Here is a 22,011-nt window from a genome sequence, read left to right as displayed (position 1 = left end):
GATTGCAAACGACAGTCGTGACGTCAGTCACGAAATGATGATGATAGGATTTTTATATAGTTAATTTATGGGTTGTTCTAAAACCCCCTCGACCCACAACCCCCTAGACCCCTCGACTTGTGTGTAATTTCTTTTTCTGTACACCAAACTTGCCACAGTTCACAACCTCAGCCAATCACGCATACAATTTTGTATGCTGACGTCGACTACCATGCCTTGCACATCACAACACCGCGTATGATACGGTCCTTACGGGCCTGTGGCAATTTTGATGTATGTAAGATAAAAAAACCATGGCATTTCCACGCGTATGTCTGGGCCGATCCGAGATTATTATCCCAACTAGGAACCTGCATTTACCGCCCGAGTACGATTACAGCCAGCTCAATACGTGATGATCAGGCAGACACATTTCCGGCCGATCGCTCCCGTCCTGTGTAGTACACCAAGGATAACGTTTCTCTATGCGGAGCTAGGTACATGTAGCTCGAGGATTGGACTGAAGGCGCACACGTGTTTTGGGGGTTCCGAATCGGTGTGCACATGACGTGAGGAAGCGGAGAGTATAATACTCTCAATTCTGTGTGGCTGATCGAGGAGGACGAGGAGGGGGTCGAGGAGGACGAGGGGATTTTAGAACAACCCTTAGTTGCGATAACTTAACCCTCCTTCCAACACCAGGGGGGTTACGTTATCGCAACTAAAAATTAGCATGCTGCAATGCAATTGTTTGTTTGTTTGAATAATCTTCCCACAAAGGGAAACAGTAACACACCAAGCTGGCAACAGCCAATCGCTCTCACGACACGTACACGTTTGGTAGTTTTCAAAGACCAGTGCTCTCACTTGGTGTATCCCATCATAAGCACTATTAAAAAGCCTGTGAAAATTTGGGCTCAATCGGTCATCAAAGTTGCGAGAAAATGATGGGGAAAAAAAACACCCTTGTTGGATGAATTTGTGTGCTTTCTTCAGATAGGCAAAAAACACTAGGTTTCTAGAAGTAGGAATAAAAAACTTCTATCTAGCTAGAAGTCTTTAATTTTTTTAATGAAATGAAAATGAAAATGAATGAAATATTTAAGTGAGAAATTACAACGTTTCTAAAAAACTATGTTACTTCAGCATCAGAGCTAGTCAGGCCCAGTCTCAGAGGGTAGTTTCCCAGGGTCAATGTTTTACTTTTAAGTTTTATACTAACCTAACTTATGAATTGCACAAATTAATACAAGAAATTGTATCAACTCATTAACTAGACGACAATATTTATTCTACTTCTAGTCATCATTGTGAAATCAGCGGTGAGCTGGGGGATTTGAATCCACAACCTTGTGATTACAACTTCAAGTCCAGCAGTTTAACTAACCACTTCGGTGACGCATCCCATTGCAAGCAGTCCTGGGTCGCACTAAATACCGACAACTCATGACCCCTCACGACAACAATTTTTAAATGCACTTTAACAGAACATTTGAACATTTAGTCAACTGGTAAATATATGCACAAGAGTCATATGCACCCAAATCACTTTCAAACTGTTGAAAAAATTGTGTTTTCAAGTGTACAAAAAGTGTTTCTACCCCGAATTTAGTAACGAACGGAAATATCTGCCATGCTGTCTTTCAAGTTGAGGCACTGATTGAGCTGCTGCCACTCTTTTTTTTCTGAGCTCTCCAGATTTTGAGCTTTTTATATGTTTTTTGAGCTTACATGTTCCTAAAACTTTATCCAACATCATCATGATCTGTACTGACATCACTGGTCATGTTTTCTTCGGATTTGGACTTCTCACGAAAGTGATTTTTGCATGATGATTTTTCTACCTTGGATCTGTACTTTACTGATTCTGTATATCAGTACCTATGGTCCACTTGACTTGGAGGTACAGCCACCCAATCATATGCTAATGACAGAATCAATGACTCAAACCACACGTGATCTGGAGATGAATGGGGCTGTTCAGCACCACTGGTCAACTACAATGCAACCACCTCCTACTGCAAGTATAACATACAGTAGAACTGAGTTACTAGCCCTAGGCCACAACATGCCTAGGCAATGGATACCAAGTAAAACTTACACCACCCTTAAAGACTTGGGTATCTTCCGATATCGGAGTAGACGTGCTGGATCCCATATTCGACGCAAACCTTCCAAACTATGGAACAATGACACTACTAATGAGCCCTCCCCAGCCAACTCTCATGGACCACTTCCGGTCCATATAATATCAAGAACGGACAAAAAAACACACGTTAACCATCAGACTGGTGTCAACTTGATTAACCTGAGACCTATCCCCAGAGAAACATACAGTAAGCTTAATGTATATTTATGGAATGCCAACAGTGTGAGAAATAAGACCAACATTCTGTTTGATTACATCTTAGAACATGATGTGGACATAATGTGCATCACCGAATCTTGGTTGCGGCACAACGATTCTGTTGTCATCAGTGAGTGCACGCCCCCTGGATATTCCTGCTTAAATGTTCCACGTGAATGTGAGTCTTACGGCGGTGGGATTGCTGTTGTTTTAAGAGCTCTCTCAACTTGTCGCTTACAAAAGTTGATCTCAAGCCTACCTCCTTCGAGTTTGCTTGCGTGTGTGACTCTGGCAATCAGTTTCGACTTTATGTGGTGTACCGACCCCCTCCATCACCAAGGAATGGATTAAAGACTTCTGATTTCCTATCACAATTTGATGACTTTCTGGATGAAGTTACACTTTTCTCTGGTAAGCTCTTGTTTTTGGGGGGTTTCAACTTACATCTTGATAACCCATCCAAGCCAGAGGTTGCACACTTCCTCACATCAATTGCTGATGCTGGTCTGTCACAACACATCACTGAACCTACTCACAAATTCGGTCATACATGTACATTGGACCTGATCATTTCTCGCCCTGATGACCTCCTTGTGATCGCTTGCACTGTTCTTGACATTTTGTACTCGGATCACCATGTCATCAAATGTGTGATTAATCGTGCGAAACCACATCACCCGAAGATAACCACCAATTCAAGAAACTACAGGGATCTTGACAATGATGCTTTTAGGAGCGACATGATTCATGCCCTTGAATCATTTCCCTTTGATGGTTCCATCGAAGGTCAAGTTTCATGCTATGAGAAGACCATTTCAACACTGCTGGATCTCCATTGTCCTGTAACAACACATACTCGCATGCTCAAATCAAATCCACCTTGGTACAATGCTGAGATTCACCTGGCTAGACGTACTCGACGCAAATGTGAAAGAACCTGGCGCAAAAGTGGACATGCTGAAGACCGTCAAAAATATCTCGACCAAATTCATCAATTGTCCAAAGTTATTCGCCAGGAGAAATCGAAATACTACACTAACCACCTCTCATCCGCTGACACTAAGACTGTGTTTAAGACGCTTAACACGTTGTTAAATCGCTCTGTTGTCTCCCTACCTTCGAGTGACTCAATGAAGTCACTTAGTAACCGTTTTTGCAACTACTTCAAGGAGAAGATTACTAAAATCAGGCAATCCATCAGATCTTCTCTAAGTGACCCAAATGTCCAACAGGCCGAATCACAACACCTGACTGAACAGTGTTGCCCTAATGTCCAGCCCCCAGAGCTCACAGACTTCTTTTTCCTGAGCCCAGATGAGGTTGCTAAGCTTGTCATGAAGTCTCACAGTAAATCATGTGGTCTCGACCCATTGCCCACATGGCTCCTTAAGAAGAACTTGGATATTATGCTGCCTGCTCTGTCATCAATTGTGAACACATCCCTGTCTGCTGGATCATTTCCTTCTTCCCTGAAAGAAGCCATAGTCACACCCATTCTGAAGAAACACAACTTGGACTGTAACAATCTTAAGAACTTCAGACCTGCGTTTTTGTCTAAGATCATTGAAAAAGCAGCTCTGTGCAGTGTAAATAACCATGTTTGTAGTAATAATCTCACTCAAATGTATCAGTCTGCCTACAGCAGGCCACAGTACGGAGACGGCTCTGCTGAGAGTCAAGAGTGATATCATGTCTGCTCTTGACAATCGGCGGGCTGTCTTCCTGTTGTTGCTGGACCTGTCGGCAGCTTTCGACACAGTTGACCATAGTGTCTTCTTAGGCAGGTTGTCTAATATCTTTGGCATAAGTGGTAGTGTATGTAAATGGTTTGAGTCATACCTTTGTAATCGCTCCAATAGAGTGAAAATTGCTGGTGCTTTGTCTGATCCACAATCTGTTAACTTTGGTTTGCCACAAGGCTCTGTAATTGGCCCCCAATCCTTTTCTTTGTACACTCATCCTGTTGCAAATATAATCAAGTGCTACAAAAATGTTATGTTTCACTTTTATGCAGATGACACGCAATTGTACATTTCATTTGACCCTCGTAATCAATGTGAAGTTAATGATGCCCTGTCTTCCCTTTCCAACTGTATTCTGAGCATAAAGAAGTGGATGGCAAATAACATGCTTCAGTTAAATGAAACTAAAACAGAGTTCTTCATTGCTGCAAGTCCCTGTTTCAAGGACTTACTATCTTCTGTGACACTTAAGGTTGGCTCTGAAGTAATTCTTCCGGCTTCAACAACAAAGAACCTCGGTGTCGTATTCGACCAATCAATGCGCATGTCAAACCAGGTTTCTTCTATATCCAATGCTGTCAATGTTCACCTTCGCAATTTGTCTCGCATAAGATCTTTCCTCACTCAATCTGCCTGCCAGGACGCAGTAAGAGCAATTGTCACATCAAGGATCGACTACGCCAACTCTCTGCTTGCGGGTCTCTCCTCCAAAGACACTAAACGGCTTCAATGTCTACAAAACCGGGCTGCAAAGCTCATTTTCCAGGCCAAGAAATATGACCACGTCTCTCCACTTATCCGTGAACTTCATTGGCTCTGTATTTCAAAACGCATCCAGTTCAAACTTCTCACAATTGTTTTTAAATGTATCACCGACACAGATGCTCCGCTATATCTCAAAGAACTCATTAATCCGTATGTTCCAACTAGAGAAGGACTGCGATCTGCCAAAGATAACAGAGTTCTGATCATCCCCCATTCTCGCACTTCATCTGGTGACCGGGGTTTCGTTGCTGCAGGGCCTACTTTGTGGAACCGACTACCCTACATTATACGCCATTCATCTTCATTAGCAGCCTTCAGAAAAGCTCTCAAAACCTATTTATATGACTCTTAATTTTGTTGTATGTTTATCTTGTTTTTTCTTTCTTTCTGTGTAAAGCACTGTGATACATTTTTTGTAAGATCGCTTTATAAATGCCTTTGTAGTATAGTATAGTATAGTATAGTGAGTACGTGGACGATTCCATTACACAGCAGGGGTGATACAATATGCAAAATGATTATTTAACATTTTATGTGCCTCTCATAGTCCCCATAGAGTTTTAAACGGAAAAGTTTCCGTATGGCGCCACCAGTTTTTCATTTGATATGAAATAATATAGTATCTTATTTACCTCAATGAGATATCCCTTTTTGTAAAAATGAGTGAAAAAGTGGTGGCGCCATACGGAAAGTTATCCTTTTAAAAAATATTATACTTAAATCTTCCCTTTTATTGAATTCCAGAGTGTCGGCTTAGTTTTTACTAACAAGAAAGAGAAAAAAACAGCAGCTAAAACCAAAAAGAAAAAAATACAACTCATCCCTCAGAAATTACCCATGCCCCCTGCGGTTAGCCCACCTTGTTTAGCTGTTACTGGTGACAGTGATGAGACCGATGTTAAAAGCGGAGCCATTAACAGCTCAACAAGGTGGGCTACCCTGCGGTGTAATAGAATCGTCCAAGTACGCCGAAAGACAACATGGCAAATATTTCCCTTTGCTACTAAATTCGGGGTAAAACTAAAAAACACCTTTTTTAATATTTACAGTTATAAATTAAAAGAACAAACTTTTCAAAAGTTTAAAAGTGATTTAGGTGCATATGACTCTTGTGGTGCATATATTTAATGGTTGACTACCCAGGTCGAAATTCCCGTTGAACCTAGTTAAACTGGGTTTAACTGGAACTAGTTGAAACCAGTTGATAAACTATAGTTAAACACAGTTAAAACCAGTTGGTTTAATATGGAAAATGGACAGAAACCAACTGGTTTATAATTTCAACCTAGTTGAACACAGTTAAACCTAGTCCAAACCAGTTGATAATACGGAAAATGGACGAGTTCGGTCACTTTCCAGTTGAACCAGTTGACCCCAGTAACTAGGTTCAACTGGAATTTTGACCTGGGTTATGTTCAAATGTTTTGTTAAAGTGCATTTAAAAAGTTTTGTCGTGAGTTGGGGGATGTCGTGAGTTGTCGTGAGGGGTCATGAGTTGTCGGTGGTATTTTATACTAGTGTGACCGGCAGTCCCATCCCCCAAAAATGAATGATTTTCTCACTATTTTGATATGTTTAAATATTAATAATATACCTTGATGGTTCTGGTTGGTAACAAAGAAATGACAACACGAGACTTATATTTACCAAATTAAACGGAAATACTTGACAGACAGAGCGGACAGAGCAACCAACAACTGCAGACAGATCAAATCAAAATAGCACAAATTTGACTCATCATGGTGGACATGGGCGTCGCCATCTTTATTTTACATTCTCGCGATCGTTTGGAATTCTCGCGAGTTTTTGATATGGGTCGATGGTAAACACTGGTGACGTTTATCTTTTAATACCATTTTTACGTTTAGAAAGCAGAAACGGGTACCAACACTACACAAATTCGTACCTGCCATCCAAGCTCAAAATGATATGGGATTCAAACCGGAACAACATGCCTTGAAATTTCTCTTTTTACAGAAACATGATCAACTTAAGAAGCCAGGTGACATATCAGATGTACAATAAGTCTCTATAACCTTTCTCCGGTTTCTAAATACTAAATTTAACCGAGGGAATTACATGTCAAGATGATGCGATTTTTGTCGCGGAGATTTTCACGGCGGTATCGTCGACACGACAACTCTGCCGCAGCTGGTGGGGGGCATGGACATGGCGGACGGGGGACCGAAGTGCATGTCCCGGCGGCAAGCAGCAAACATGTTTTCGTCTGTAAGGTGTTATTCTTGGATGGCACAGACAAAGTTTACGAGGTTAAAGTGAGTATAAATAATCTGAAATTAACTATCTATGACCGACTATGCTTCAAAGTTCAATTGGATGACTTCCTAACCTATAAGTAAAATAAAAGACACCTAAAAAAAAAAGTAAATCCTAATCCTAGGCTAGATGGATAACTTTCCGTATGGCGCCACCACCTTTTCACTCATTTTTACAAAAAGGGATATCTCATTGAGGTAAATTAGATACTATATTATTTCATATCGAATGAAAAAGTGGTGGCGCCATACGGAAACTTTTCCGGCTAGATTCCTAGCTACATGTAGAGTTCCGCGCTGTTCCAATTTCACAATACAATTTACAAACCAAAGCACTAAGCTGCTAAGCATGCTAAGCATGCTTAGTAGCATGCTTAGTAATACAGTATAAAATATAGTATTGTTGTAGTAGATGCTATAGAATGATTGATCTTAACTTTGTATCAATCTTATTAATTTAATTATTGCTTAACAAGAGTGACGACGTCACAATACCAATTACTGTCCCTGTATTTGTACTCCGTTTCGTTTATTTTTTCCCGTTCAGGTTGTTTGTTTCCTGTCCTGTTAATTAGTTCTTTTCTTTTTTCCTTTCCCGTATTATTTCCATAGCCCCGTAAATTGTTTCTGTCCTGATCAATATTTCTTGTCCTGTTTTGCTCGTTTGATATTGTCTGTCAGTTGAATTAATTTTGTTCCCGTCTAGTTCATTTTCCCCCGTTCGCATGCTTGTAAGCAATTTTTGTAGGATTCATTAGGCATTGAGGATCAAGTTCGTGTTCCTAGAGTTTGTGTCATGATTTTCAAATGTGGTAAAAATGGAGCAAATCTGCTGACTGGCTGTCGAAATTATACGTTTTTAACCATTTTGCCCTGCACAGATTGCGGATGCTTCGTAACCCTCCGGCCTGGTGGCTGTCGGGAGGAGGGTTACGTTATCGCAACTAGTAAACTAGGCACTTAACACACCTGAATACCCTGCTACACATTATATACATCTATAACATAACAATGTGCACTGTTATATTAATTTTTGGTTTTTACCAATACACCATACTCAGTACTTTCCCGAGTCTTGTGTAAAAATATCACAGGCAAGTTACTCGGGTGGGATTCGAACCCACGACCCTTGCAATTCTAGAGCAGTGTCTTACCAGCTAGAGGCAGTTCGAATCCTATGTTTTGGCAGCGGGTACCGCAATGATATAATAGATGTTAAATTTGCATCGGGGATAAAGTGCACTGTTGATCTGATCATAGTGCAAGGGGGTGATGCGTTAAACAATGAACATGTGACGACAGTAAAGTTGTGATGACATCATCAGATCACATCAAGCTGTCAAGAAATCAGTGTTAGTGTTACGTAGTTTTACTGTCAACTGTCGGTGTCACTTTAAAAAAAAAAAAATACGTAGGAAACACCCATCAATTTGCATTTTAAAGATATTGTGAAGCACAATGTGTGACACATGCAAGCTGCCATTTATTACACCAAACCAATCCAATAACTTCATAAAAGAGGTGTACATAGATGCTGCGAGGTTTAAAATAAAAATTAATGGGGGGGGTGGGTTGCTTGTTGTCTGTTTTCAGTAACACTCAAACACTGGGCTCGAATTTGGGGAGAAAATCAACAAGTAGGGTCCGTCTGTAGCACAAAATGTGTATTGGGCTGGAGTGTTTTATACACGAACAGAATCAAAATCAGAAAAACTTTCCAACAATATCTCTGTTGCCTTGGTGCCCTTTGCAATGTTCCAAGAAATTCACAATATGTCCCCATACACCTGTAGATGTGCTCTTTGCAGTAGGAGAAATCTCCTTGATGCTCTTGCCCTTTCTGTTTTCCTATAGAATGACGCTTCAGGCATACCGCTCTATTGACATCAAGGCTTAACAAAAATAGAAGGGTGCACCTCTTGGCAAACAAATTATTCAATTTAAAAACAGCAATAAAACAAATAGGCTTGTTATTGCATGAGTTCATCTGGCCAAACTGGGAAATCAATGACCTACATTTGTACATGTTAAACATGCCCTGCGGCCCACTGTAAATTTTTAGTACAGCCCCTGAATGTGTTGATAACTTATTATTTTGTGTCATTGTCATTAAACTGGTTTATAATCATGCATCTTATCGAGGATTAATAACAAACTAAATACAATTACATGTACCATGCAAGTAGGATGGTTTTTGTTTGTTTTTGAATTAGTTTGTGCAGGGTTAAAAATTTACAGACTTGGAAAGTCTTCTTTTGCCATCGTGGTCTTATGAGAAAAACAATTTTGGTCAATGAAAAAAAACAGTTGAGCTACTTGTATCTTTTGGTCTTGGGGATTTTCACTTCAAGCCCTGCAGTCATGGCAGTACCAGTCATCAATGATGTGGAAGATGTTACCCATTGTACAATTAACGCTGTGTGCGTACACTATCAGTTATTACCAAAATGTGTGCAAAAAATATAATATGACCTATTAAAAATAAATATGAGACATGAAAACATTCCAATGGCATGACACACACACTTGGAACAAAGAATGTGGTTGGTCAATTTAGAAATGGTGGATGCCATTTGGCGAATCAATTATGCTGTCTGGTGTTGGCCATGTAAACATGTCATGGTCTGATAGTTTCTTGAATTTGGGGATCAAGGGTGATTTATTGTGAAGTCAGGGTTGTAATAAACACAGTTTGCATACATGTCCTGTAGTAATTGAAAGTGCAATAGGTAAGATAGTAAATTATGGTTCATGTTTTCTCTGTTATGTTTTGAAATGAGTTGAAGGTTTTTTAAGTTTTAAGTTGAATGAGTTTTTTAATTGCTCTCTGTACCAGATATATTTTGTTTTTTGAGGGTTTTAGTGCATTCTATGGTTTTTATTCTTAAATTGTTGTCACGGTGTTTCATTGGGGGTGCACTTTTTTTTCTTCAATAATCTGGTTTTTCTTGCGTTTTAATTTGTAATGTTTCAGTGCAATCTCCTTTTTATATTGTAATATAATTATATTTTTATCGTTGGGAGGGGTCTGGTTTTACACATCTTTTTATGAAAGTTTTTATACTTTGGTTTTAACCTTGACAGCCCCTGTACAACTTGTAACTATTGTGTATGTCTACAGATTTAAAATAAAAAAATAAATAAAGGTTGGTGCTGAAAAATATGATGATGTACAAATAGTGTTCATACATACATTTAGTGCTAAATGTAAAATGATGGCAAGGGGAGTGGGGCAATTTAGTAAGGTGACTATACATACATTAGTACTGTTTACTTTGTATGCAGTTGCCACCCATTAACGGGACTTGTTTTGTGTACAGATTGTGTGACACATAGAAATTTTCCAGTTTCACATAAAAGCAAGACTTATGAAAGTAAAAGCTGGTCAAGTTTTGAGATGTGCCCCCTTTCATCATATCAAAAGTTGAGAAGAATTACACAGTGCAATCTCCACAAAATAGATTTTATGTTTTCTTCTATTGAGCTGGGATGTACAAATCATGCCTGCAGGAAGTCCAGGCTCTGTGGCTCTTTTGTAAACATGTGATGTCACAATGTCTATATTTCTGGGCACGTTACGCCAACATAACATTTGTTATAAAATGCCTAATTTGGGGGTTTTACCCTTACACTAATGTGTGTTAGCACTCGATACTCACTTTGACTTCTATAAAATAATCAGTAAGCAAATTATGTATTACTCGGGGTGGGACGTGAACAGACAACCTTTGTAATTCTAGAGCAGTGTTTTACCAACTAAACCACAATGAGTGTAAAATGTAAATTGGGTAAAACCTCAGTTATTCTTTATCCTCAGGGTGGCGAAGTTTTAGGCATTACCATATTATTTGTGAGCATTTAGCCTAGTATGCTATTATGATGTACAATTGTAACTTAAGTACATTAAATGTAGAGGCAATTTGTCCAGAGGTGGAATAAAATACACTATATAATACACACCTCTGTACAACCCGTTCAAATGGGTTGATTTAACTGGGGAAATAAATAAAACATTTGTAAGCATGAAGAAAGGACAAAGTAACATTGTAGATTGATCATACTACATACACATGTAGGCCTCCCAACCTTCGTATTTATGTGTACATCATGGAACACACATTTTGGTTACAGTCCTTTTTAATTTGATTTTCAATATAAACGAACAGCTTTCATGGCCTTGTTTACAGTAAACACAAAGCCAACTGGCCCTACATGTATAAAGGATGACAGCCTGGGCTGGTATACATAAATTACAATAGAAAAGGACAATGTAAGGGTCTGCATAATCAGGCATCCCTGTCTGTAACTTCATGGTTGTATTTATTACAGTACAGAAATTTTGTTTGTAGTCTGTTTACAAAGACGTGGAGCATAATTGGAAGGCAAAAATACAGAAAGCTTTGTCATATTTAATTGACAGAAAGGGAAATTGTATTAATTAAATACAAATGTACACATCACTAGGTATTTGCACTGTTCAAAGTTTAAAGGCAGTGGACACTATTGGTAATTGTTCAAAATAATTATTAGCATAAAACCTTAATTGGAACATGTACATGTAATGGGGAGCTGTTGATAGTATAAAACATTGTGAGAAACAACTCTCTTTGAAGTAACATAGTTTTTGAGAAAGGTACATGTAATTTTCCACGAATTTGATTTTGAGACCTCAAAATTAGATTTTGAGGTCTCGAAATCATGTATCTGAAAGCACACAACTGTGTGTGACAAGACAAGCATGACCAGCGATTTTTCTTTCATAATTATCTCGCAACTTCGAGCAGGCCATTTACATACGGTATATGTATGATGTCACATCCAGTTGACTCCCATAAATGGGCGACCGTGTTAGTCGTTGAGGTACAAATAAAAGGAAATCCGTGCAATTTCGAGGCATGTTTGTGTGGGTCATTTGTTTTACATATATCCCCTCTGAAAATGAAGCAATCGCCATTTAAAAGTTATCACATTTTGTTTAGAGGAATTATATTTAAAAAAAAATTAACACACCGTTAAACCAACATCTGGAACTTCAGCAAATTACAATACCGCACGTACACATGTTACATAACACGTATGTATGACAATTATTAGCACAGAAGTCGACAACAAAATATTATATTTTACAAAAAATATATACTTTGAAGAACTTTTTTTTTGCTGGATGTGACATGTTGTACATATACAATGTACTTTTCAATTTCAGTTGATACAAACTTAAATCTAAAAGAAGGAAAACATCAATACTCTTTTTGACAAACTTAAGGCTTTTTGGTTTGTAATAAAGATGTGGTGAGAGTAGAAAGTGTCCCAATTGTTTGTGACTCTCACAGCCATTGTATTTTTTCTAGTGTAATAACAATGCTAAGGGTGGACCAAGGCAGAAGCCAAGGGGAAGAGGTGATTGCCACCATTTACCGCCACAAAGTTTATGGGCTCATTTGGCACATTTGCAACCACCCCTTCAAAGACCAACCAATTGCTTCCAAAGTCTTGTGAACAGTAACCTATAAAAATCATGATGTACAGAATAGCAAATTAGAGTTATGTCAAGTGGCAAATTGCATTGTACATTCCAATTGGTATAATCACTCGCAAAATAAGTTTTCATATTGTAGGAGGGATTTGAGGACATGAATCACTATGCCCCACCCAGGCTCAGAAACTGTGTAACAGTTGCCTTGTGGAAGTGTGTGTACTATGGAAATAATAATTAAACGCAACTGTACACTTTACATCAGATTTAAATGGCCAGCTTGTGAGTGGTTCCCATGTACAATACATCTATGTAATATGTTTTACATACAAACACGGCTCTGATATTAAAAGGCAAGAGCTTTGGTCGGGGTTGTCATTTCTGTTGCCAAGCTTGGTCTAAGACTAAGCCGGGTTGTCCCTTGAAAATATGTCAAATGTTATAATGCATCTTTTTGGATAGATCTTTGTTTTGTACAGAGACACTGTTGAAAAAACAAAAACTGATCTGCAGAGTACGTTATATACATACGTTAAAAGTACAACATTTTTACACTAGGCCTGAAACACTGTACTGTGTGTACATCTTCGTGCTCCCACAAGTTATAAATACATTTTTTTCCCTTGAATTGAAGTGGCCTTCATGGATCACTGAGAGAGAATTTTTTCTGGGCAATGTTTAATTCGGGTGGTTTTTTTTTACTGTTGTTTTTTCTTTTTCTTTCTCTAAGCAATTGACATGAGGACAGCTGTACACAACTATGTACCCATGTATAGTACAATGTATTCAAACAGCTGATTGGGATGTCACCAGACAGTGTCATGTACAATACTATACCCCTTGCTCGCTGATTATCCATTGTACACAGTACACACTTCATGTACAAAAAATGTGTAGGTGGCCGTTTTCTTTTACAGGCAGCAGAAATTTATGGCTACCGCCAGAATGTCAAGAAGCCAGATCAGAAACACGAAACACACCCATGCTGGTCAGGACCTTTGGTGTTGTCATCCAGACATCAATAGCACCATGGGGAATGCAGGGCACAGGTTGTGTCAGCTGGTCCTGTCACTGTATGACAAATTGTGTGTAAATGGGTCATATTTAGTGATTAAATACAAGTTTGTATAGTACATGTTGTGGTTACGTCTATATTCCCTTAGTCCCTGTTCAACATTTTGGGGTCAAAAATTAGAATGGGGTAAAATTTCACAAAGATGGTACCCAAAAATGATTGAAAACACAATGTTAAATTCACGCTAGGAATCTGTCCTCGCAGAATCATTGGTCCATTTCAAAGAGTTTATGATGTCTTCTGCAAATCTCACTTAAGGCCTATAGAAACTGTTAACTTGTTATAGTGATTTTCAGGCCCAAACTAGCCTTGATTCAAGGCAGTTGGCGTTGTGTGCCTCGGCCTGGTGCGCGGCACGCTTCGGCATCAAAAACTCTGCACGCAGTGTGTATACACGAACAATATACATTGTTTGTGCAGTACATTGTACAGCGAGATAGCGTAGTCATGAGTACGGTCATGTCTTCAACCTCGTGCGTGTGGCTCAAACAACGCTACTCAGAAGTTACTCATGTACCGTACGTGTAGCGTACAGATTGTACATGTACTGTATGTACATACATGTACAGTGTGTATGTGTACATATACGCTACACGTATTACATGTATATGCACTGTGTTATGTATGGGGGGGGGGGGTGCGCTGGCGAAATCCAGTGATGGGGATTGGGATTTTGCAGGTCGCGGCTGGCTGGAGTGCCTCGATCAAGGCTAGGCCCAAACAGACTTGAATATTACAATGCAATTAACAAAATAACCTCTTTTTTTATATAAATCTTTTGCAGAAAAACGCCAATGCGGAGGAGTTGTACAACCAAGTTTTTTATACGCTAGATATCGTGGAGAAAGATTACTTCGGCCTCAGTTACAAAGATCACCAATCAGTCCTTGTAAGTACAGATCCCCTTAAAAATCCAGTCCAGAAACAGGTAAAGGCACCTCCTTTATTGTATGGACTTTATTTGTAGGTCTGGAATTCAGAGCCTGATATTTTCCTGTAATAGCTATTTTGTCTTTAAAATACATTTTAATAAACTAAGAGGTACATGTACCTGTCGTGATATCATACACAATTTTGACGGGCCCATGCCTTTCAACTAGACTGCTCACAAAAAGTTAGGAATCTTTTTTCAATCAAAAAGTATATTGCTATCATTTATTACTTTGTTTGTATATAAGTCATATCAATGCAAAGCTGAAGTGTTCCTCTCTGTGTAAAATGATACCACATTTGCAATGATGACATGTTGCTGCAATTGGCTACATAAATTACAATGAGGCAAAGTCACAAATCAAATGTGCCAAAATTACCTTTATCTGTACTAAACAGTCACTTAGTAAAGATCAGTAATCCAACCGGTCAAGCTTCAGAACCATGAATGGTTTACACAAAGATTTGCACCAGTGTAAAGCCCTACACGTATGATGTATAGATTGTCAAAATAGCTTATGTGGTTGAGGCAATATGAATTTATGAAATATTGACTGTATAGTAGACTAACTAACAGTAAGGGACACGTATATTTTAAATGCCTTGAACGAAGACTATTGTACTCGAAGCTTTTTCGCGCTCTATTGGTGATCACTGGAGCGTGACTCTGCTGCTGCTAGTTCAATGCACGTGGTGAGGGCCTACATGTACAATCTGTATGCATACCAATGGGGGATTTACGTAGTTCTTTAGATATGAATTTTGAAATTTTCAACCTCTCTTTTGAGCCGGAAGACAAGATCAAAATGGTGTCATGTCTGTGAGGCGTTTACGTAGTTTTTAATGGCTTTTCCGATGATGTATTGATTGTAAGAATTCCTTATTGTAGATCAAAAGTTGAATTTTCATAACTCAAGAATAAATGACGTCATCATAACGCAACTCCCACGGTTTGCTCTCCTAATGAATATCTAACTTTGGCGAAGTATCAAGTTCATAAGCCTTGCTCAAGGCAGTCGAATTATTCACTCCCAAAAAAGACCGCCGCTGTATAAACACCCACCCGTATTCACTGTGCGTAACATCGCATGACACGATGCCCCCGTACACTATCCGCATGCGTCGGCCGTCAGGCTGACAGCCTTGTAGGGTCTGTGTTTAAACCACTGACCTCATTACTATAATAAGCGAAGAGTTACCACGGTCGGCTCATTACCATAATGCCCGCAAAAGACGAGACATGTTTACATGTACATGTACATCACACACCACCACCACGGACGCTCAGCGAGCATGATAGAGTCCAAAGGTCGTGATAAGGGAAGTGCATGATTTGACGTCAAAATGAATTATTCATTTGCCTCACATCCTGTGTTGTCTGATAGGTCTGACTAAAGATATTCATGAGCTGCATACTAGAATATCCCAGAGCCCCCCCCCCATTTTTTTCCAATAGTGGAAATATTTTAATGAAACACATTGAACCCGGAAGTGACCCGACAAGGCTGTCGGCCTGACGGCCTCCGCATGTGGTTAGTGGTACGAGTGCGGATGACTTGTGTGCACAGTAGTCGTACGATGTAGGGCCACTGATTTTCCGTGATTGCGGAAAACGGACGGAATTCGCGGAATCCGCCCTTAGAAACGGAAAACGGGATTTCAGAAAATTTGATTTTTTTTTTTTTTTTTTTCTTCTTGATGCCAAAACTATTGAAATTGCATGCTTTATTAAGATTATTTTTGTTAAACTAAAAAAGCATCAGAAATCGGCCATTAAAAAGTAAGAGATCGTAACCGTGGATCATTCTGTTCTACTTCACACCATCCTCCATGTTTACACACATGATGTACACACGTTGTTAACATGGTTAAGCGAAGGGCATTATTCGCGGCACGTTTTTAACATTTTTTGTTCACCCAAATTGCATTTTCTCCCTCTCTTTTACCAACAATAATACACAAACTAGCTTACCTATGATCTATAAGAACACATACAATGTTTTTTCATCTCGGAAAGGTCTAAAATAAAACCGTAAATTGTCAACATTCTGTCGCCAAAGCGAAAATAAAACGGCTGACATTTTGTTTGTGGATGGAGAACGGTCACGTCCATAGACTTGTTCCCAAGTCTTTGATCATGCTGAAACAGCGCCCTCTTGTGGATTACACTCTTGTCATTAGTCTACAGTGTGGCTGATGCAGAGAATCAACTGCAGTTTTAGACTTGGAATCAAGTCTATCACATCATGTGCATTGATACTGCAGTCACAGTGCAACCTTTTTACCCTGACTACATGTTTTTGTTTCAGCGAACAGCAGTATACAAAATAATCCACAATTATACAACAACAAAATTAAAGTATTTTTTTGAAATTTGTCAGTTCAAATGAACATTTTACGAAGTCAGCAGTGCAACTTATCTCAAATTGATTTTTATAAGTGTGTCCCTGGGTATTAAAAAACCTTTTATCTAATTAAAAAAAACATGAAACAGAATTTTTTGTGCCTGAAACGGAATTCATGTTTTTGCCAAACGGAATTTGCACTTTTCTGAAACGGAAAATCAGTGGCCCTAACGATGTGACAGTGTGTATACAGGTTGGTCATGCGGTGTCATTACACGCACCACGCACAGTGTATACGGGTGGGTTTAATAGTGTGACTGCCTTGCATGCGGTTAGTGGTACGAATGCGGATGACTTGTGTGCACAGTAGTAGTACGATGTGACAGTGTGTATGTATACGGGTTGGTCATGCGGTGTGATTACACGCACCACGCACAGTGTATACGGGTGGGTTTACAGCAGCGTCTTTTCGGAGCGAATAATGCGATTGCCTTGAGCAAGGCTACAAGTTCATACAAGTTTGGTAAAGGTGTTTTTGTTAGCGGACATGGAAGATTCAGAAGCTAAGAAGAAGTATCATTAAAAATAAAAAAAAATAAAAAAATAGAAGGTGTTCCGGTCTGTTGGCCCGAACACCTAAAAAAAAAGTAAGATCAGAAAATTCCAGTTTGTTATTCTTCCATTAAATGCAATCAGAAAAACATCGCTAAAAAAGAGAAACACCAGAACATCTGACGCAGACAGTGCAAATAATATGGCACCTGGATATTAGGTTTTAAAGAACAAGCAATGGCCAAGGCACTCCAGGCTCCCTCGGGGAAAGATGTTATAAAAACCTCCTTTTACGTACATAGGGGGCTATTACACTGTTACATGTATACATACTGTACCTGCAGACCCTTTTTAAAAACAAGTACCGGTATCATGTATGTTCGTACATTGTACATAGTACAGTAGCAATGTTTGGAAAGTTCATTCCTGATTATAACAGAGTGAACTGTTACAGTGATGACTGATCGCTTGTGAATTCTACACCAAGAGGGCTACCAGGATTGACCTGAACATGAGTTGAGGTCATGTTGAACAATTTAAAGCAAATGTGCCATGAAAAACACCAAATATGTGGACTGTACACTGTACACTGTACATTGTATTGCATACAGTTGACACCAAATCAATAGAATGCACCCCAAACTCATTCACCTGCATATTACATGTATCATATCAGGACCATTCATCTTTGCTCTGATTGGTTTTGTACTTTTTCTGAGGAACATTCACTCAACTGGGATTCTTAACCCAACTGGGATTCTTAACCCAACTGGGAATCTTAAACCAACTGGGAACCTTAACCCAACTCACCAACTGGAACCCTATTGAATATATACCACATGTATAGAATTCTCTTATCTGATTGGTTAAAAATGGAGTCTTGGAGTATGGAGTATGCCCCCTTTTTCTATCAAGATGATGTCATAACGACTTTGCCCAATTTCAAAGAGCTGCCTTTTAAAGCAGATAACATTGCTTTAAACATTTTTCTGCTTTTTCTAGTAGGTACTACATCACATTCGTACATAAAATGTCCACTTTACATTTTATGTAACTGGTAGTTCAGCCGGTTTACCTTTTTCTGTTTAGCATTTTTAGAAGTGCTTAGTGAGTGCTTAGCAACTTTTCATGCTTAAAAACAGCTCTATAAAATTGGGCCCTGTGGTACATTTATGCAAGTTGTCATGGCCTTATGTTTTGACCCTAGCAGAGTCTTTCTCAAAGTCTAAATGAAATCACAACACATTTGCTATATAAATTACTCATAATTGCCTGTAATTCTCACTTAAACTTGCACCTCCCAAAAGGAAGCAACCAAGATTATTGTCAAAACAATTGTAGAATACATCGTAGGAATAAAACCAAATAGCAAGTTCATTAGGACTTTAAAAAATGCAACCAAAGCTTGATGAACTTGACCTTTATTTCTCCTTCTTTTGTTTTTCAGAATTGGCTGGACCCAACAAAGAAATTAAAGAAACAGTTAAAAGGTAAGTTTTTCAAGCCCAGCCCAAACCCCCATCTCTGTACTTCAAACAAGCTTTACATTGATAGTTACTTGTGTACAAATTGTGGGTTTACAGTGACACACATAAAGCTATTAGACATTAAGATTTCAAAAACCTTAAATGCATTTATGCGACACAATAAAGTAGACCAGTGATCACCAGATATGCAGTGTACAGTGTAGATGTATTTTATGTGGAATAATTTCTTTTCATTGTTTCAGATTTTTTTTTATTTTGTGGTACACAGGGTTTGTATTGTTTTGGGGGGATTTCTGGGTGTGTTGACCACTACTTCTGCTGTTTTTTTTTGTGTCCCCATTTCAAGGGGAAAACGTGCTTGTTTGTTAAATGGCTTACAGTATTTGGGTTCTCTCCCATTCCCGGTACCCACCCATGTACATTGTAAGCCGGTCTCCCATCAGCACCACTACCACCACCACCACTCACATTTCCCGAGGGTAACCCTGGCGATATTTCCTTAAGACAACATGTTTGATCAAGAAGGCCTTCATTGCTTTTGACAGTACATTTAAGCTTGCTCCCCTCAGGGTTTGAAAACACCAAGAAGAGCTCCTATTGACTACGGTGTGAAACCCCAGGTTTAAAACCGCGCAGTGGTTTCCCTCTGATGCTCTGACTGTCCAAGTGTATTTTAGGCCCTACAGACTGCACAGCAAAATAACCATTAAGAAGTATGACATTTGCCATGCTACAATAATTAACTAAAGTACATTGTACTTCTTGTACATTGTACAACGTACAACTCCTAGGGTGAATTTCAAAAGTTAAAGGAACACGTTGCCTTGGATCGTTCGAGTTGGTCCATGATAAGCGTTTGTAACCATTTGTTATGAAATCAATATGGTTCAACAGAACTTGTATTTCATATAACTTATGTTTGGAATGTACTTGTACATGTACGTGTATGCAAGAAATCAGTTTTTCGTTTATGTTCAATCTATAGAATGTTTTTTTTGTTTACAACTCGACTTTGGTCTTTGAAATAGACAGATCCAGATCCATTTAGGCCTATAACTTGAGGTGTAAACATCTAAAATAATGTGTAGGGATAGGTTCCCATACCATCTGGCCTGTAGGCGGGGTCAGTATAGAGGTCAAAGCAGTGGGTTAGTACAGGGGACCTTTGACCTCTATAGAACAATCCAATCACAGTTTGATGCTGTGTACAATAGACGCCCCATGGGAACTGGGGAAAGTGGCACTATGTAATAGAGGCCAGGTGCCCACAAAGTCCAGGGTGAACAAGTGCCAGAAAAAGTTTATTTTACTTAGAAATTTCAAGTTTGATTTTACAGGAAGGGTACTTGTACATTACACCTTTTTGTAACTACCCTGATAATTAGTGACTTAAAAGCTGTGGACAGTTGTTGATACCGATATTAAACAAGAAATGAGGTTTTTAGAGAAAGGGATTAATCAAAGTTTCAATCTGAATTCTTAGATTGTGTGTATCAATGACGGACTTGTACAATGTATATTCTTGCGTCATGTGCGCCGACTTAAAGATGCTTTGTCAGATTTTTGGTCCCTAACATTAAAAAATAGATTTTTTTGAGTGAATGGTATTTCAAAGAGTATCACCCTCTCTAACGAAAAAAGTTTAACTTTTACTTTTAATGGTCAGGAACCATGAAAAAAATTTAAAACGTTTCTTATAAAACACATAAGAATTGGCCACGCGATATATTGTCGGGATCCCGACAAAAACTAATTTTGAGCACTTTATTTGACTGCTACTAATAATTGGCGGACTGTGAAAGCTTGTAACGTTCTTGACCCCCATCGAAATACCTATTGAATTTTAAATCAAAATTTTGGGGTCAAATCGGCCAAAAATCTGACATAACATCTTTAACAGATTGTTCAATTATGCTTAGCATTGACCAAAAAACTTGTGTTTAGAATTTCCTAAGCCTGTTCTCGTATATGAGATGATTTTGTATTTATTTATCTACCCTCTAGCTGGCCCTCCTTATGTGCTGAAATTCCAAGTGAAGTTCTACTCTTCAGAACCCAACAACCTACATGAAGAACTCACAAAGTAAGCCCTTTAGTTCTTACTGGTTCTACAGTGTATGGACTAATTTTACTTTTGTTACAGAAGTATTTCATCCTGAAAAAAGTTAATGACTCTAGATTTTCATCAATGAGAGGGCAAGGGCATTTCCATTTGAAATTTCATGACGATTTGACCCTAGCAGCGTTTTTCTGGAAGGTTAAGTGAGGGGTTTCGACCTTAGCAGAGTCTGTCTCATTTAGACTTTGAGAAAGACACTACTAGGGTCGGAACCTCAGGCCACTACCTATTTTTTGCATTTAAATGCCATTTAAGTCCTTTTGGTTAGTAAATAATTACAATGTGTTTTCTTTCTCGCCAGGTATTTATTTTTCCTGCAATTGAAGCAAGATATCTTGTCAGGGAAGCTGGAACCACCAGTCACCACGGCAATAGAACTTGCTGCTCTGAGCCTCCAGTGTAAGTTTTGACAACATAACTGTTACAGTTGTTCAATTCTTTTAATCTGTTTAGGAAAACAAAGAGCTAGAGTGGGAATCGCTCAATGAAAGTCTATGTCGTTGATTCGGTGCCAAGTGACTCACTGAGTTTTGGTCAAGATCGTTAAAATAAAGCCCTTTTCACACCATTTCAGCTTTTTAAACCATGGTCGTGGGGAATGAAATCAATTCCCGTTATATAATCGCAAATTTGCGTCGTGTAAAATGAATCCGTTTGATGACATCGCCATGGACCAGCCTTATTAGCAACCTGGATCAAGACCTCCTCCAAAAATGGCATCCTTGTTTGAATCTCCAAAAGATCACTCGTGTAAAAGGACGCACACCATGATTACCAAGGTCCCAGTCAACTGCACAACGATCACCCATGCAGAAACCATGGAGTTGTCTTTCTCCATGCACAAACTACAGGTCTTCACCTGGTGGAGAAAGGTTGTTTGTTTATTCCAGGTATCCTTCAAAATGGTGTCGACAGCAC

At 38.9% G+C, this 22,011-nt stretch overlaps 3 protein-coding genes across 10 annotated transcripts in view; 2 read left to right on the top strand and 1 right to left on the bottom strand.

The window, feature by feature from the left end:
• The window catches only part of LOC117300005 (probable serine carboxypeptidase CPVL), a 34,142-nt gene extending 27,556 nt beyond the window's left edge, over positions 1–6,586 (bottom strand). The window contains exon 1 of the mRNA XM_033783648.1: positions 6,481–6,586. The gene's annotated coding sequence lies outside the window, so the exon portion shown is untranslated. The remainder of the gene's footprint in view (positions 1–6,480) is intronic.
• On the top strand, positions 1,919–4,011 carry LOC117300244. The gene is made up of 2 exons (XM_033783971.1): positions 1,919–2,456; positions 2,570–4,011. Exons 1-2 carry the CDS (start codon positions 1,919–1,921, stop codon positions 4,009–4,011), a joined length of 1,980 nt encoding a protein of 659 aa, XP_033639862.1.
• A 158-nt stretch (positions 6,587–6,744) lies between the features above and the next one.
• LOC117299772 (band 4.1-like protein 5) overlaps positions 6,745–22,011 on the top strand; it is a 44,862-nt gene continuing 29,595 nt past the window's right edge. For all 8 annotated transcript variants that reach the window (XM_033783284.1, XM_033783283.1, XM_033783282.1 and 5 more), the window contains exons 1-5: positions 6,745–7,109; positions 14,445–14,549; positions 18,935–18,977; positions 20,979–21,057; positions 21,395–21,492. In XM_033783284.1, coding sequence (XP_033639175.1) covers positions 6,921–7,109; positions 14,445–14,549; positions 18,935–18,977; positions 20,979–21,057; positions 21,395–21,492 — 514 coding nt within the window. In that variant the 5' untranslated portion in view covers positions 6,745–6,920. The remainder of the gene's footprint in view (positions 7,110–14,444; positions 14,550–18,934; positions 18,978–20,978; positions 21,058–21,394; positions 21,493–22,011) is intronic.

The sequence above is a fragment of the Asterias rubens genome, chromosome 15 (assembly GCF_902459465.1).
Source record: "Asterias rubens chromosome 15, eAstRub1.3, whole genome shotgun sequence".
In the NCBI taxonomy this organism is placed as follows: Eukaryota; Metazoa; Echinodermata; class Asteroidea; order Forcipulatida; family Asteriidae; genus Asterias; species Asterias rubens.
Note: the sequence above shows the minus strand (reverse complement) of the source record. Positions and strands in the feature narration are given on the sequence as shown.

Coding starts and splice junctions, on each gene's coding strand:
- LOC117300244 (XM_033783971.1), top strand. CDS start 1,919: ATGACTCAAACCACACGTGATCTGGAGATGAATGGGGCTGTTCAGCAC. Junction 2,457..2,569: donor CAACGATTCTGTTGTCATCA/GTGAGTGCACGC, acceptor CGCTTACAAAAG/TTGATCTCAAGCCTACCTCC.